Below are 15268 nucleotides of genomic sequence, written 5' to 3' on the forward strand. Positions count from 1 at the left end.
CTCTCTTCATTTTAATCTTCTTTTAGGTCTCTCTATAAATTTCAAATTACATGAAAAGTTCTGAACCACATTTATTTACATAATCTTTATTGGTTTTGTTTTGGTTTCCAAATTTCCAAATGCAGAACTTTCCATATTTCCTTTTTATTTTGGTTTTGGCCATAGTTGTTTTTTTGTACCAGGAGTCAAATTCAGGACCTTGAGCTTGCCAGGAAGGTACTGTGCCACTTAGCTGTATCCCTGGCCCTACATTAATAATGTTTTGCCCACCAGTATCTTCTATTAGTTCTCCTAGGAGTATATTTAAATTTTTAGAAAGTTCTTGTGCTATATTTCTTACTTTTAACTCAAAAATGAATCAACATTTATAATCACTGCTATATAAAATAAAAAAGTTAGTTCAGTTTATCTTTATTGATTGCTTGTCTTTTGGGGTTTTTTTCCCCCTTCGGAATCGGTTATTGAACTCAAACCCTTGCACTTGCCAGGGAAGCACTTATTCCACTGAGCCATCTCCCCGGCTGATTGCTTGTCTTTGTAAATATGATTTACCAGTCAAAATCCAGATCAACTCCTTTTTTAAAAAATCTATGTCTTTGTGCTTATTCAAGATTCCAAACTATTAAAATTTTCCTCTTTATATAGTATATTATTTTCACCTACATGCTTCTTTAACTGATTTCTCAGGACAATGCTCTCTTTACATTTGCCTGCCTTATTTTTTTCCAGTGTACTCTTATGTGTTCTTAATACTGACATCTGTGAACTAAGCAACTGCCCTGAAGATGGCAATTTGTAATAGTAGGTTCATGCTTGGAGTGCCTGTCATTCTGGTCTTCTGAATATGGGCTGCTTGTCATGACATGTCAGTTGCTGCCATGCTGTCTCTCGGGTAGATGATTGTGCAAAAAGAAGGGGGTGGTGAATGAAGGCAGGAGACCGGAAAAGGAATGTTGTGGGACTGTCCTGCTACAAGGTTGTATATGGTGAGATTTTTGGACTTATGTGGAAACATAAGAATTATACAATTCTTTATGCCTATTTCTAAAATACATTTTAATTTTTCAAATGTCTTTTCATCATATTCTGTAGGACTTAAAGTTCAACATATCAATACTTGATGGAAAATACCTGCACCACATTATGCCTAAGATGTTTGATATTCAGATAGATAGTGAGGTTAAGCTTGACGGCCTAGGTTGTATGGTAATAACAATAAGCTGCTCTTCTGGAGGGTTAACAACCTAAGTTTGCAGACCAAAATTAGAGAAAAAAGAGGGCCTCAAGGAAAGCCAACATTTTGGCCCTAGCCCTCCAACGTCAATTAAGACTCAGGACATATGAGAACTTGTACTATAACATCATGTAACTCAGTAGTGTCCCAAATTTTCTGATCAAGGAGATTATGGTGCCAAAGAGGAAAGTGATTGATGATGTAGAGTGTGCCTAAGGAGAGTCACTTGGAGAGAAAACATTCTCTCAGGCTTTCACAGAGAGCACATTGGCCAAGCAATGGCTGTGACTCATCCACATGGCTGACACTGACAAACGATGTACAATCTGAGGTACAGGATCTCAGGAAAAATCCTGAGAGGATTTGACTGACCTTATCAGATCCAAAAGCTACAACTTTTGTTGCATAGGTCTTGCTTTACCTTGGTCTTAACCATCCAGCAGAAAAGTATCCATGAATGGTGAGAATATGAGTCCATTCATGGCCTCTTGCTAAAATAAATAATACAAATACTAGTTTATTAAATGTTTTTATATTACTCCTTTTTGCAGATTTTTATTTTTCGATATCAACATTCAGAAAAAATAGTAGTTAATGTATTGAAAGATTTATAATATGCCAATCATACGCTAAAGCTGGGGTTTTATGTATATATTCACATTTAATTCCCACAACAGCCCCAAGAGTTTGGTTCTGTTCTTAACCCCCTTTTACAGATGAAGAAATGAAGTACAGAGTAGTTCAGTAATCTACCCAGGTCACAGTACTAATAACTGATGAAGTCAGATGTGGTCGTAGGTAGTCTGGCTCCCAAGCTGCTGCCCACACTACTCCAGGGGACCCCTGGCACCATTCCACTTCATCTCCAGTCATCAGCCTTAATTACTCAGTGCTATTAAAACCTATATAGTGAGTAGTTTCAAACAATCCTACAATTTTCTTTTACATTTACCCTAAGAACCCCTTGAAATTTATTGACCATTAGGACCTTTATAGATGGGATAGTTGAGTGCTGATGGGACCAGAAATTATTGTCGCTACTCCAGAATCTGGTACAGTTTTCAGTGAGGTCCTAGATCCAGACTCTGAGCAAAGATTTGCACAGAAAGTTTATTAGAGAGGACTTGAGGCATCAGCATTTGTTGGGAGTGAAGAAAACAGAACTGGGTGGAAGTTGGCTTTGATGCAGAAAAGGCCTCTGTAGATGCACAGGGTAGCTAGAACTGGAATAGTAAACTATTCCATTTGCTTGCTTTGAAAGAGAGGGAGCCAGGGCTTACCTAGCTGTTTCCTCTCTGAGGTCACTGCAGGGAAAATCATGATGGTAGGGACTTCCAGGGAGGGATTTGGAGGAACATCCCAGCCATCAATACTCCTGTACCCACTCTGTAAGTGTATTTCATACTTTAGCACATTGAAATCTGGCTTGTGACAACACAGATCTCTGGGCCTCCAGAGGTTCCAACTCCATAGAATTGGGGTGAGACTCAAGAATTTTCCTTTGTTTACAAGTATGTACTTAATGCTATTGTACTAGTCCAAGACCACACTTTGGGACTCTCCCTGCAATACCTATATTCTTTGAAAAACATTCCCAAAGATAATTTTATTAATCTCATATGGCACTGTCTTTGTTACATATTTCACCACTTAAGATAGTGTCTCCTTACCACATTATGTCTATATCTCATCTTCACAATGAGATTATTAGATTGCTGAAAGGAAAAGCAATTTTTTCCAGTAAATATTTATGAAATTAAACTGATTTAATGTTTATGCTTTGTAAGGGTCTGTATGACTTGTGTCATTTACTGTGTACATATACTAGAATTGCTGAATAAAGGATTCTTGTACCCTTCAGTGTTAAAAAGAACAACTACAAAATTAGAATCTCACTGAGAAGATGAAACAGTCTTTTGTGATTTCATTCTGCAAAAAATTTAGGTCAATGTCACTTAAGAAATTTCACATTTTCTGTAAATATTTTGGTTATTCTTATGCTCTCAGATTTATATTTCTCTCCCCAAATATTATTCTTATATGAAATACAAAGTATGCTTTATGAGCTACATCTTGCTCTCCTTTCCTTAGTTTCTTGCATACTTTACTTACTTTACATTTTGTCTTTCAGGCATGTTAAGAAATAACACTGTAAAAATGACAGCATTGTCCTGGTATAAATTCATTCTTAGGCTCCCTCTCCCCCCACATCATAATATATATATATATATATATATATATATATATATATATTGTGTGCATATATGTGTGTGTGCCTTGTATATGAATATATATGCATAATAACATAAACACGTTTTCCTCTACATAGTAAAAGGTTTGTCAAACATACATAATCGTATTGTTTTTAAAAGGTAGTCATATAAAATCCTGTAAATGAGCTTATAAATCATATTTTGCCTAATTCTATTAGGTAAATTTAAGAAACATTCACTTGGACAGATGGGAATATGGAAAGGTATAATATGAAAAATTAAACCACTTGTCAGCCTAGCCATAAACATTCCATCTGATATTTTGGCTGATTTTTCTGTTCTTTTCTTTCAATGAGTTGAGTAGCAATGGGAACTGGCCACACGTACAGATTCTACTGTTTCTATTTCATTAAATATCCTTTGAAGTTTTTAAAACTGTATGGATGGGGCCGGGGAGATGGCTCAGTGGAATAAGCGCTTCCCCAGCAAGCACAAGGGCCTGAGTTCAATCCCTGGTTCTGCAAAAAAAATAAAAATAAAAAATAAAATAAAACTGTATGGAAATATGAGCTGGAACCATGGCATGATTTCTTAACTAGTTTTTTAAATACTTAAGACTTTTTTCTAAGGACATTAAAGCTTGGAAGATTATATGAAAAAAATTTAATGATACTTGGAATTCAGTTAAAAATGGAGTTTCAACCTTTAATTCCCATAGCTGACCTGATTTCTGTTGTGTTCTGAGAGATACAACTATGCCTCATGTTATATACCTTATTAAGGAATACTATGAGAAAGATGTTACAATTTGACATTCTTGAATTTATAAAAAAGAAAAAATTACTAGAGTGATTGCTAGCTAACACAGTTTTGTGTAAATGATCCCGTTAGACTTGAGAATTTTTTAAAGGTTTTTGAATTGTTTTTCATATGATCAGCTAATGAATTCAGCACAACTTCTCCAACCCCAACCTTTTTCTCCTGCTTAGCATTTTCCACTTTTTTACTCTGTGATGAACAAGCCCTCCCTGGTTAATTATGTATATATTTAGCTACTGCATGTGTTGGGCTGATTATTGTCATCTAATTAGATGTAACTTGAACTGCTTGCTTCTAGAAAAATCATTAAAAATTCTTTCCTAATGACCTAGAGATGACAAAATGTCTGTAAAGTGTGAAGAAGCAGACAAGCACAGGAACATCGCTCTTAAAGCGTGTTAATCCAGATGCCGCAATCATCTAATTAAACAATATTTTGCTGTCATTAACACTTTCACCAAGGAATTGCAGTTATAATTTCTTTGTCAGCTGTCTCTAGATCACTTTACCTTCCAAACTAAAGTGCCATATAAGAACATTAAATTGGATGGTTTAATTAAAAAGTTTTTTTTAAATGAAGAAATATCCAGTGTTTCTGAGATCTCATTTACTATGCTTCACTTTTATTGTTTGAGTAGATTAGTGTCATAGGCTTGCAATATTTAATATTCATCTTCTAGGATAAATCTTTATAAGCATAGTTTTACATATTGCATAGTTATATAGCTATATATTTATATTATGTTTATCACTATTACAAAAAGAGAGAAGGTCTAGCAATTACAGAACAAGCATATCTATTAAATTTCTTTCTTTTTTTTTCTTTCTTTTTTTTTTTCTTTTTTGGTGGAACCGGGGATTGAACTCAGGCCTTTGCGCTTTCCAAGGAAGTGCTTATTCCACTGAGCTATCTCCCCAGCCCCCCCTCTATTAAATTTCAACATTCCTCAGAAAAGAGAAAAAAACCCAGTTGCTAAATAAATATCTAGACGTGCCAGAACCTAAAACATATTACTTTGAAACTATTTCACTTTTTGAATTATTTAATAAATTAATTTTTTCTCACAAAGGTGTTTACTAAAATAAAGAAATAATGCTAATTTAATAAAACTTATGCAAAATGTCAGAATAGTACTTAATCATTGTTTTCCTTTCATGTGACATTACATACACTATGCATTTTAAATTTGCATGAAAATATATACTGACTTCCCTGTTGTAAGATTTTTATGAAAATTTTTATTAAACAGGTTATAAGGGCTGACCAAACAGCTCAGCAGATTAAAGCACCTGCAAGCAAGTGCAAGGGCTGGGGGTTTGATCCCTGGGCCTGCCATGCTGGCCCCACCCCGGGGCACACTGAGACAAAGATTGAGACTAGGCATGGTGGCGCATGCCTGTAATCCCAGCACTTGAGAGGCTGTAAACAGGAGGATCACTACAAGTCCAATTTAGTAGTGAGACTCTGAATACCCTGTAGATCCTTCCCTAAAATACAAAAATAAAAAATAAAAGCAGGTTATAATTCCATTATATTTATTGAGTTTATTACAATTTAAATGATGCTGTAAATTGATACTCTAATAATTTAACATATTAAAATTTCCTTGGCTTTTACTTTTTCCCCCCTTCGCTTTCACTTTTAGAGAATACTTCAAATATTATTAAAAATGCTTTTTAATGGCAGTGGAATACCCATCTCTGACAAAACTAAACAAAAAAAAGGGAATACAAATGAAGGACCATTTTGTATCTGTATATACAAAATAGTTAGGGTAGATATACAGCTGCTTTCTCTCTATTCAATGAGAAGAAAGATTTGTGCTAATAGTGTTTGGACAGGATATCATGTCTGCATCTTGTACTATGAATAACCACTACAAAGACAACAATACACAATGTATTAATTATTGAAACTCTCCTGTTAATCAGTTTGGAAACTGTCTCATTGCTATTTGTTTCTCAATAAAATGAATAACAAAAAAATGCTTTTTAATTATTTATTTGGTATAAGGTCTCAATACACAGCTTAGACTCGTAGTGATCCTCCTGTCTCAGCCTCTCTAGCACTGGGATTACGGGCATGTGCCACCTCACCTGGTTTCAGTGTGCCCAGGACAACACTGGTATGGCATATGGTATTGGCACAGCATATGGCACTGGGGAATTGAACTTGGGTCCTTCCATTTGTCAGGCAGGGATTTAGACTGCTGATCTATCTTCCTGAACCTAAAAGTGCCTTTTAAAAAAAGGCAGGACAGATAGTCATAAATTATGACTGTGACCATAACATTTTGTATGAATGTATGTGTGCTTTAAAAATGATGCTTTCTTTCCTTTGTATTTTTGTTGAAAATGGTGACACATCTTTTTTTCTATTAGTAACTTATTTGTATTAAATGGCTACCAAATATGGTGTCTGTTCTGTATTATTTGTGTCATTTGCAAACATTTAAATATCAAGTTATTATAAATTGATCTTAAATTTATTGTATTTTCATAGGCATTTCTTATTATTTAAGTTATAAAACATAAAAAAGGTAAAATCTAATTTTCATGTATCATTTCATATATATAGTAACAGCATTATTCTAGAAAATGACAAATACTGGCAGGCCTATTTCTTTATCACATTTACAGATTTTTAAGTAATCAGTTCCCAAGAAAATGGCAGAGCAATAAATTTGCCAGTACCTACTTAAAATCTTAGAAGTATCTCTTCTAACAATTTTATACTCTATGGATATATACATGTATAAATAAATAATAAAAATCAGGCAGCCTACGTTAATATATGTAAGAGCTATCAGTAATAAAATTTAGAATTTTACAACTTATATTTTATAACAATAGTACTACTTTAGTATTTAGTTATTTTTCATTCACAAAATAACTGCAACTCTTAGTATACCACATATACCATAACATAGCATAGATATGCAAAAATCTTGTTCATCATTAGGAAATGACATTAAATGATACCCACTCCTCTAGCAGTTTATAAATGTAACTAAGTTTCAATCTGAGTAGAATTACACATAATAATACTAATAAGCACAAATATAAATTTGGATATAACCTAGGAAGGTCAGTCCACATGTTTACACTGTTATTCTTACTCATACCTGCTCCTGTGCCTTTGCAAAATCCTCATGCTACAAAGAGAATATTGTGTAATTCTTTTGTACTTAGTTTATGTTTGTTCATCTTTTAAAATCTGGCTCATTTTATTCTATTTTATTGTGTGTATAGTCCTTACATCAACATTTCTTGATAGTATACACCAATACACAAAGATTTTTAAAAAAGCAAAATAATCTGATCCATCCATCCATCCATAAGTGTAAACTAATAAAGAGGTGAGAGTAAGCTATGACTCACAGTAGATATAAGTAGGAGTCTGTCTGAGTGCTATGGGTGGGTAACAACCTAGCGTAACCTAATTTTCCCCCTTCCCTGTAAATGCAATGCAGAAGCAGCATTGTACACACCACATTTTTTTTGCTTCATATCATGTACCTATGCTTATGCAATATGTAACCACATCATCTTACACATTTAAAACAATATGTAGGCTTGTTAAATGTAAAGTTTCAAGTAATAAATAGCTAATGATAACCAATAAAAGATTTGCGACATAAATTGGTTCAATGCTTCTAATAGTTCTAATCTACAGAATATGCACAGAGGTGATACACATCACTTAGAAGTCTAGTTCTCTGAAACTTCCCATGTGAGCTTTTATGTCTCTTCTGCTGACTGTGGCAAAGATAATGTTACAATCATGGAAGCAGAACCCTGTCATCCAGGAATCCTGAAATAGTCATTATTCTGAAATGCAGCAATTGAATTATCTATTATAAGCTCAGAAACTGCTTCATAAATAATGTATACAAATCCTTATTTCTGTTTTTGTCTGCTAGGACGGACATACAATGATCTGAACCAATACCCTGTGTTTCCCTGGGTGTTGACAAACTATGAATCAGAAGAGCTTGACCTGACTCTTCCAGGAAACTTCAGGGATTTGTCAAAGGTAATTTGTAAATATACAGAAGGCAAATTTCTCCATAGGATTGTAGTTTAAAGGATTTTTATCAGAGTATATATATGTCTAGTTGGTATTTATAAGGAAGTAAACCTGGCTGTTCTCTTGTAATCAGTGTCTTTTGTAATCAGAACACTACAATCAGTGTTCTTTTGTAATCACTGTCATCAACTAGTAGCATAGCAGTGTGGTAGTGGAACTATACGCCAAGAAGAGAAGTCACTATCACCACAGTAGGCAAAATGAAAAGGTCTGAGGAGGAGCAGATATAGGGAGAGGTTGTTCAGGTACTATAGGCTTTAAAGGTCATGGTAAGAAACCTAAAGTTAGCACCAAGTGAGGTAATGAACATTTTCTATGATGTTGCATATGATGAGGCATATTATCTTGTCTGTAAGACACACATGCACACATCCCCTAAGCATTTAGTGTTAAGAGGGGCTTAGGAAGCTTAATACTGAAAAGAAAAAGAGGTCAAAGAAAGTCAAGGGTTTATTGAGCTACAAGACAAATGACATAAAAGAAAAAGGATAAATAATGAAGATAATAAAAATCAAATTTTGGGTTAGTTTATTTCTTTGTCCAGAGGAAATTTAAATAGAATGATAAACTATTTGCAGTGTAGTAAAGGACTAAGAACTACCTTAAGCCAAAAAGATAGCAGCCTAAATTTTTGTGTGTGTGTGTGTGTGTGTGTGTGTGTGTGTGTGTTGTGTGTTTTAGTGTCAAGTACATAGTAACCTTAGGGTCTCAGCCTGTTCCTAAAGTTTGTGTATTTCACTCACAGTAGTTTCAAAAATTATCTCTTTTCTACCAGACTTCATTTATCTAACTTAGAAATCCACATAAGGTTAAAAGGTATATATGTAACCTCTTTTTCTTTGCCTTTGAAAGCTGATGTATCCATGTTGAAATTCTGTATTGCACTATACTAGCTATATGTCCTAAAACAAAATTTCTCTTAGCCCATTTGTAATGTAAGAATAACAATGCTTGTTAAGGTCAATTGTTATGTACACTAAAAGAATTTAACATAGTATGTGGCATATACAAATATTTTATGAATATATTAGTAATTCTTATCACACATAGAATATTTCCTGACCAGTTTTTGAAGGCTGTTATCAATTTTTTTATATTCCTGTATGTCAGTCACTCTCTTTTATTTCATGTAACTTCCTTATCAAATTCTAGTTAGTCAATCTTTCTAATTTTATTTGTGATATCACAAATATTAAAGGGATGTAAGATATCATAAGTTAGCCAACATTTTAGGGATTCATTTAGCTAGTTTTAATAAGTACTAGCAGGGCTGGTGCAATAGCTCAGTGGTCCAAGTGCCTGCTTGGCAAGTGAAAGGACATGGGTTTGATCCCCGGTACCTCATGCCTTGCATGACCCAGAACTCTGAGTGTACCTCGCTGTCCACCAAAACCGGGCATGGTGGTGCATGCCTGTAATCCCAGCACTGGGGAGGCTGATACAGGAGGATCACTAGGAGTCTGAGCTGCGTAGTGAGACCCTGTGCCAAGTACATAAATAAATAAATAATTTTTTTAAAAGTGCTAGCAATTGATTTCTCCTATGCTTGCAAATAGAGTGATTTTTCCACTAGGAATTCAACTGAACAAAAATATTTAACCATTACCATGTGCCAACAATTATTCAGGTTCAAGTCCAGAGAAACATTGTAATTAATAGGGCCTCTTCTCATATTATCTGGATAATAAGAACAGTTTCACAAATTATAAAAGGCATTATCTCAGTAATATTAGGTGTTATCACTCTAAACAAGAGGCAATAATGATTAAGAACAAGAACTCTAGGTCTGGAGAGATAGCTCAGTGGCATAAGCGCCTGCCTGGCAAGCCTAAGGTCCTGAGATTGATTCTTGATACTGAAAAAAAAAAAAAGAATAAGAACTCTGAACTAGACTGGCTAGGTTCAAATTCTGATTCCATCACTTCCCAGCTGCATCACATTAAGAAAAGTTATTTGCTCTCTCTTGGCCTCACTTTCTTTTGTGTAGTAGGACTAATACTGTTTGTGATTTTGTGAGGTGTCAAGGTGGTAGCAGGTATAAGGAACCTGGAGCAGTCTTGGCATATCATTATTAGCTAATGCTATCTGTTTAATGATTAAGTGTGAATCATTCACACAGGCCAATATGAGAAATAATATGGTACTCCATCTCTATGCGTTAGGATGGTTACACAACGTACATTTTTGGCATGACTTGCTGAGGCTGAGGCATGATCTTTCGGTGTAAAACAGAACCATATGAACTCTTCAGCGTGAGAATGAAAACTGTTAAACTAGTTCTTAAAATAAATCTTGTCTGTGTGTGTTTTGTTTCACATTGACTGAATAGCCCTAGTATATTAAACAGTATAAAATGTGTGTAAATATATGTATACATCTATAAACATGTATTTGCATAACTGTATATAATGAACATGTATAGAATAGATTCTCAATCCTGAGTTCAATCCCCAGTACTGCAAAAAAAAAAAAAAAAAGATTCTCAAGAAATATGAAACACTGTAATAAAACTTTTTTAAACTAACTACTACTGTGGCTGTTTAAGACTTTTAGGGAAAGGCATCCTCTTGCTTTGAATTACATTTGGGTTATCATGGTGATAGGAAACTTACATACCAGTATTTCTTTTCTCCATGTATTTATTCATTCTTCCAGTTATTCAGTCAAGAAATAGTCACCACACACCACTATGTGTCAAGAGCATATGTTACTTCTGTACTGGATAGAAAAGAGCACAGTGGTGAATAAAACATAGTCACAGCATCATGCAGGGAATTCATTCATGAGCACTTACTTAACAGAACTTGAGGCCAGCCTTGATAATACGGGCATGGAGGCTCTATACCACAGTGGCCCTCTGTGCAAACTCAACTACTTGAAGATAATAGAACTTCATTGTTCCCGAAACACTAACCCAGCCAAACAAAGTATGGCCCTCATTATGATTAATATGGGTTAGAGAAGACATCTGGCAGAATATTTGCTAGTAATAAAAGATTTTTTAGTTTATACATATAAAACAGATAAGATCAATTCAATGAGGAAGTCAGTTACTAAAGTAACTGGAAGATATACATATTCTTCAAGTTTTTTAAGCTGATTTGTTTGATGGGTATTTCTTGTAGCAGAGGTTTGCCTTTCATGATTCACATGTTGTCTTCTGATTTTATATAGTGTTAAGTAAATAAAGAGGTAAACAGATGGGGCTTAATGAAGTTAGGTAGGGGCCTGGGAGCTGGCTCAGTAGAATAAGTGCTTCCTTGGCAGGAACAAGGGCCTGAGTTCAATCCCCGGTTCAGCAAAAAAAAAAAAAAGTTAGGCAGCATAAATACAAACTACTTTGCATACATGAATTTCTTCATGTTATGAACAGGTGAATTCATGAGCTCTTAAAAGATAGAGAGCTTTTAATTCCACTTCTACTATATTCCATGTTTTGTTCATTTGTTTTTCATACTCTGTCACACTAACATGATAGGAAAATGGTAGAAAATTAAAGCCTCTTGATATGTTAATAAATTATTCTTTCATTGGTCCCATGCTTCATTGAATTTCTTAATAGGAACTTCTTATAAATGGTCTAGAAACCCAAGACTATTTGTATAAAACCATTAATAAACAAGATTTTAATGTATGATAATATATCTTATTATATGCCTAATGGGAAAATGACATTTGAAAAAAACTACTGTAGTACATTATTATTGAAGAAATGCCTAGTAAGAAGTATATAAAATTCCTACAGGTATAATCAATATTGCAAATGAAGGTTTTAATGGAGAATTTGTTACTTTTCAAATGTTCAAGGAAGAATGGCAGTAATTTCCTACTATTAACAAGAAATAATCTAAGATTTCTGTAAACAAAAGTAGTAGTTTCTAAACAAAGATTGGGAGTCCCAATCCTAGCAAAAAATGCATTCATATCAGTGAATAATTCTAGAGTTTATTTTGGCTAACATTTAAAGCCCCAAATAATATATTCTTGAATGCATAAGAAACTAAGAAGCTGTAAAATATCTAATAATTTAAAAATATTTCATTTTTCTTTACCATGTTACACTCGCAGCCAGAAATTTTGTGTTGTATGAGGAAGCTATTGAATAAAAGTTTCAGAAAACCCAGCTCAAGATGGCATGAGCAATAAATCAGTGCTGTTATACTTAAATCTGAAAAATTTAGAAGGTGATTTGGTTTTGAGTAAGTCTTTCTTCAATGGTTGAAATAATAACTCCAGAAACTTCCCATTGTTCTTCCTTCGTTTCAGCCATTGTGGACTCGCACTCTTGCTCCACTCATAGCCCTCGGTAGCTTAAGGTACTCTCTTTTTAGTAGCACCATGATTACATGGTTGCCACCTCACAGCACATCATGCCAAAGAAAAGCCAGTTACACCTGCTAGCCTTCATCAAGCACAACAGAACTGACCTTCCTCAGAAATTAAAGAATATGGCTCAGGTATCATTTGGTGTTGCTAAAGAGGGATAGGGTATGCTATATAGATCTAGAGATAGTTAGGCTCACACAGGACATCTACCTACCTGTGATTTTCTTCCTCTATGTGGAAGAGCAAATGAATTACACATGTATACATAAAGTAACTGCATAACATGAGCTCTATAAGATGTTAAGAGTAGTTTAAATTACAGTCCTAACCCTCTCTAGGAATATTTATTACTTAGGAGGAGGGAAAAAAGATAATAAGCAATAGATTGCATATTACATACATATCATATGCCATATGGACATTAAGTGAAATCAAAGATAACTTCACCATGAAACTCATGAAGCTTAAACTCTAAGATCCTTCAGTTTCCACAGGCTTCTTCCTAAATTTTGCCTTTCATTTTCAGTACATAATTTTATATTCATTTCCCCTTGGAGCCAGTTAGTCAGATTTCCATGTCTGTAACAAAATGTCTGAAAAAATTAACTTACTAAAGGAAAGATTGAATTTTGGCTCTTTCAGACTCTGATTACTTGGTCCTGTTGCTTTGGACCTGTAGCAGCTTTGTGTGTGTTAAAGATGATAGTGGAGAGGCCTGCTAACTTCATGGCAGTGCAAAAGCAAAAAGAAAGACAAAAAGATCCAGCATCCTATATCCCTGTCCAAGCCACACCCCTCCAGGAACCTGGCTTCTTTCCAGTAGACCCCACTTCCTAAAGGTTCTGCCACATCCAAGTAGTATCACAGCAAGGGATTTGGGAAACATTTCAGATCCAAACAACAGCAGAGCCCTCCTCCTACAAATTGTTTAAATCTATTGTCTTAAAAAAACCTGAATCTACCCTCAATGCAAAGAAAGGAGCTATTCCTTGGGTAAACATGGATGGCATCATGGGAGAGACAAGAGGGAGGTCACAGGATTTTTCATACTTAGGTACATCTGGTAATGTCTTTCACTATCTTATATAGGCCCTTAATTTATCAGTAATATGTAGTTCTTGCAATTCCAACAGTGTTGGCAAACAGTGGTTTTCTGTTTCCTGGGGGAGGTGCTAATTAGGTAGTAAACCCAGGGGTACTGTATCACTAAACTACACATTCAGCCATTTCCACATCTATGTATAGCTATACAGACAGATAACATATAGATTCAATATACTAATATATATATATATTTTTTTAATTTTAAGACAGTGTTTTGCTAAGTTTCCCAGGCTGGCACCAAACTTGCAGTCCTGCCTCAAGCCTCCTGAGTAGTTAGAATTACACCCATGTGACCCAGTGCTCAGCTTTATTGCATTTTTAAGCAGCCTTTAATTTATAATAAAACCATGTTGGAAAACAAAGATTAACTTAATAACTTCATAGAACTGTACAGACAAGAACAGTAAATGAAGAACTGTACATCAAAGTAATTTCTCTACATAATCCATGCCACTCATTCCCCTTTCCATAATTTGCACCACCCATTCCCTTTTCCATAATTTACACCACTCATTCCCCTTGCCATAATCTGCACCACCCATTCCCTTTTCCATAATTTGCACCACTCACTCTCCTTTCCAAAATCTGCAGCACTCATTCCCTTTTCCATAGGAAATTGACATTTTAAGTGTTCTGTTCACCGGATTGAAGTTTGAAAAGGCTAATCTGGAGTTAGCAAACTTTTACTGTCTTTTTATCAGGATTAAAATTAATACAAAAAACTGGGAGTTCATAATGGAATATGGGGAAAATGTGGAGTCTTCTCAAATGTTTATGTTACTTGTATGAATTTAGGTGTGTTTTTTCAGCTCTCTGAACCTGTTTCCTTTTCTTAAAAAAAGAACGTGACAGAACTGATATGATATGTTGAAAGAATGAAACGCAATATTGAAGATATTATACCTGACTAACTTAATACCTTAAAAGGTAGGATTTAAGGTGTGATTTCTACAAAAGAAATTCGCATAATTGTCAGTTGAGGTGAAGTTATGTTGCTATCTTTGATAAAAAGTTAAAGATTAAAAAAAATCTAGAGTCCTAGCCCAGGTCCAGTGAGTGTGTGGGAGAGCTTCCAGCTACCCTGCGCGGGTGGGATCTACTACTGGTCCCAGCCCAGGCTCAGCGTGGGTGAGACCCTCTTCCACCTCCTTCAGACACCCCTCCACCACTCCGCAGCACATCCCCCACCCCGCTGGCAAAATAGGAATTTCTGCCACGTTCCGGGAACCCCCAGACCCAGTCCTAGCCCAGGTGTGGTGAGTGTGTGGGAGAGCTGCCTCTCCCCCCTACTCCATCTTGTCCCCTCCAGGCTTAGCTCAGGCCTTCTTCCTCATGAACATAGATGCCAAAATCCTCAGTAAAATACTAGCAAATAGAATACAGCATATCATCAAGAAGATCATACACCATGACCAGGTAGGATTCATCCCAGGGATGCAAGGATGGTTCAATATGCGAAAATCTATAAATGTAATACACTAT

At 35.1% G+C, this 15268-nt stretch overlaps 1 protein-coding gene across 8 annotated transcripts in view; it reads left to right on the forward strand.

Annotated features, from left to right (window-relative positions):
• The window catches only part of Nbea (neurobeachin), a 760086-nt gene that overhangs the window by 648725 nt on the left and 96093 nt on the right, over window positions 1-15268 (forward strand). For all 8 annotated transcript variants that reach the window (XM_004631077.2, XM_023714988.1, XM_023714990.1 and 5 more), the window contains one exon: window positions 8190-8302. In XM_004631077.2, the coding sequence (XP_004631134.1) occupies window positions 8190-8302 (113 nt within the window). The remainder of the gene's footprint in view (window positions 1-8189; window positions 8303-15268) is intronic.

Source organism: Octodon degus, unplaced genomic scaffold (assembly GCF_000260255.1).
Source record: "Octodon degus isolate 3935 unplaced genomic scaffold, OctDeg1.0 scaffold00038, whole genome shotgun sequence".
Lineage (NCBI taxonomy): Eukaryota > Metazoa > Chordata > Mammalia > Rodentia > Octodontidae > Octodon > Octodon degus.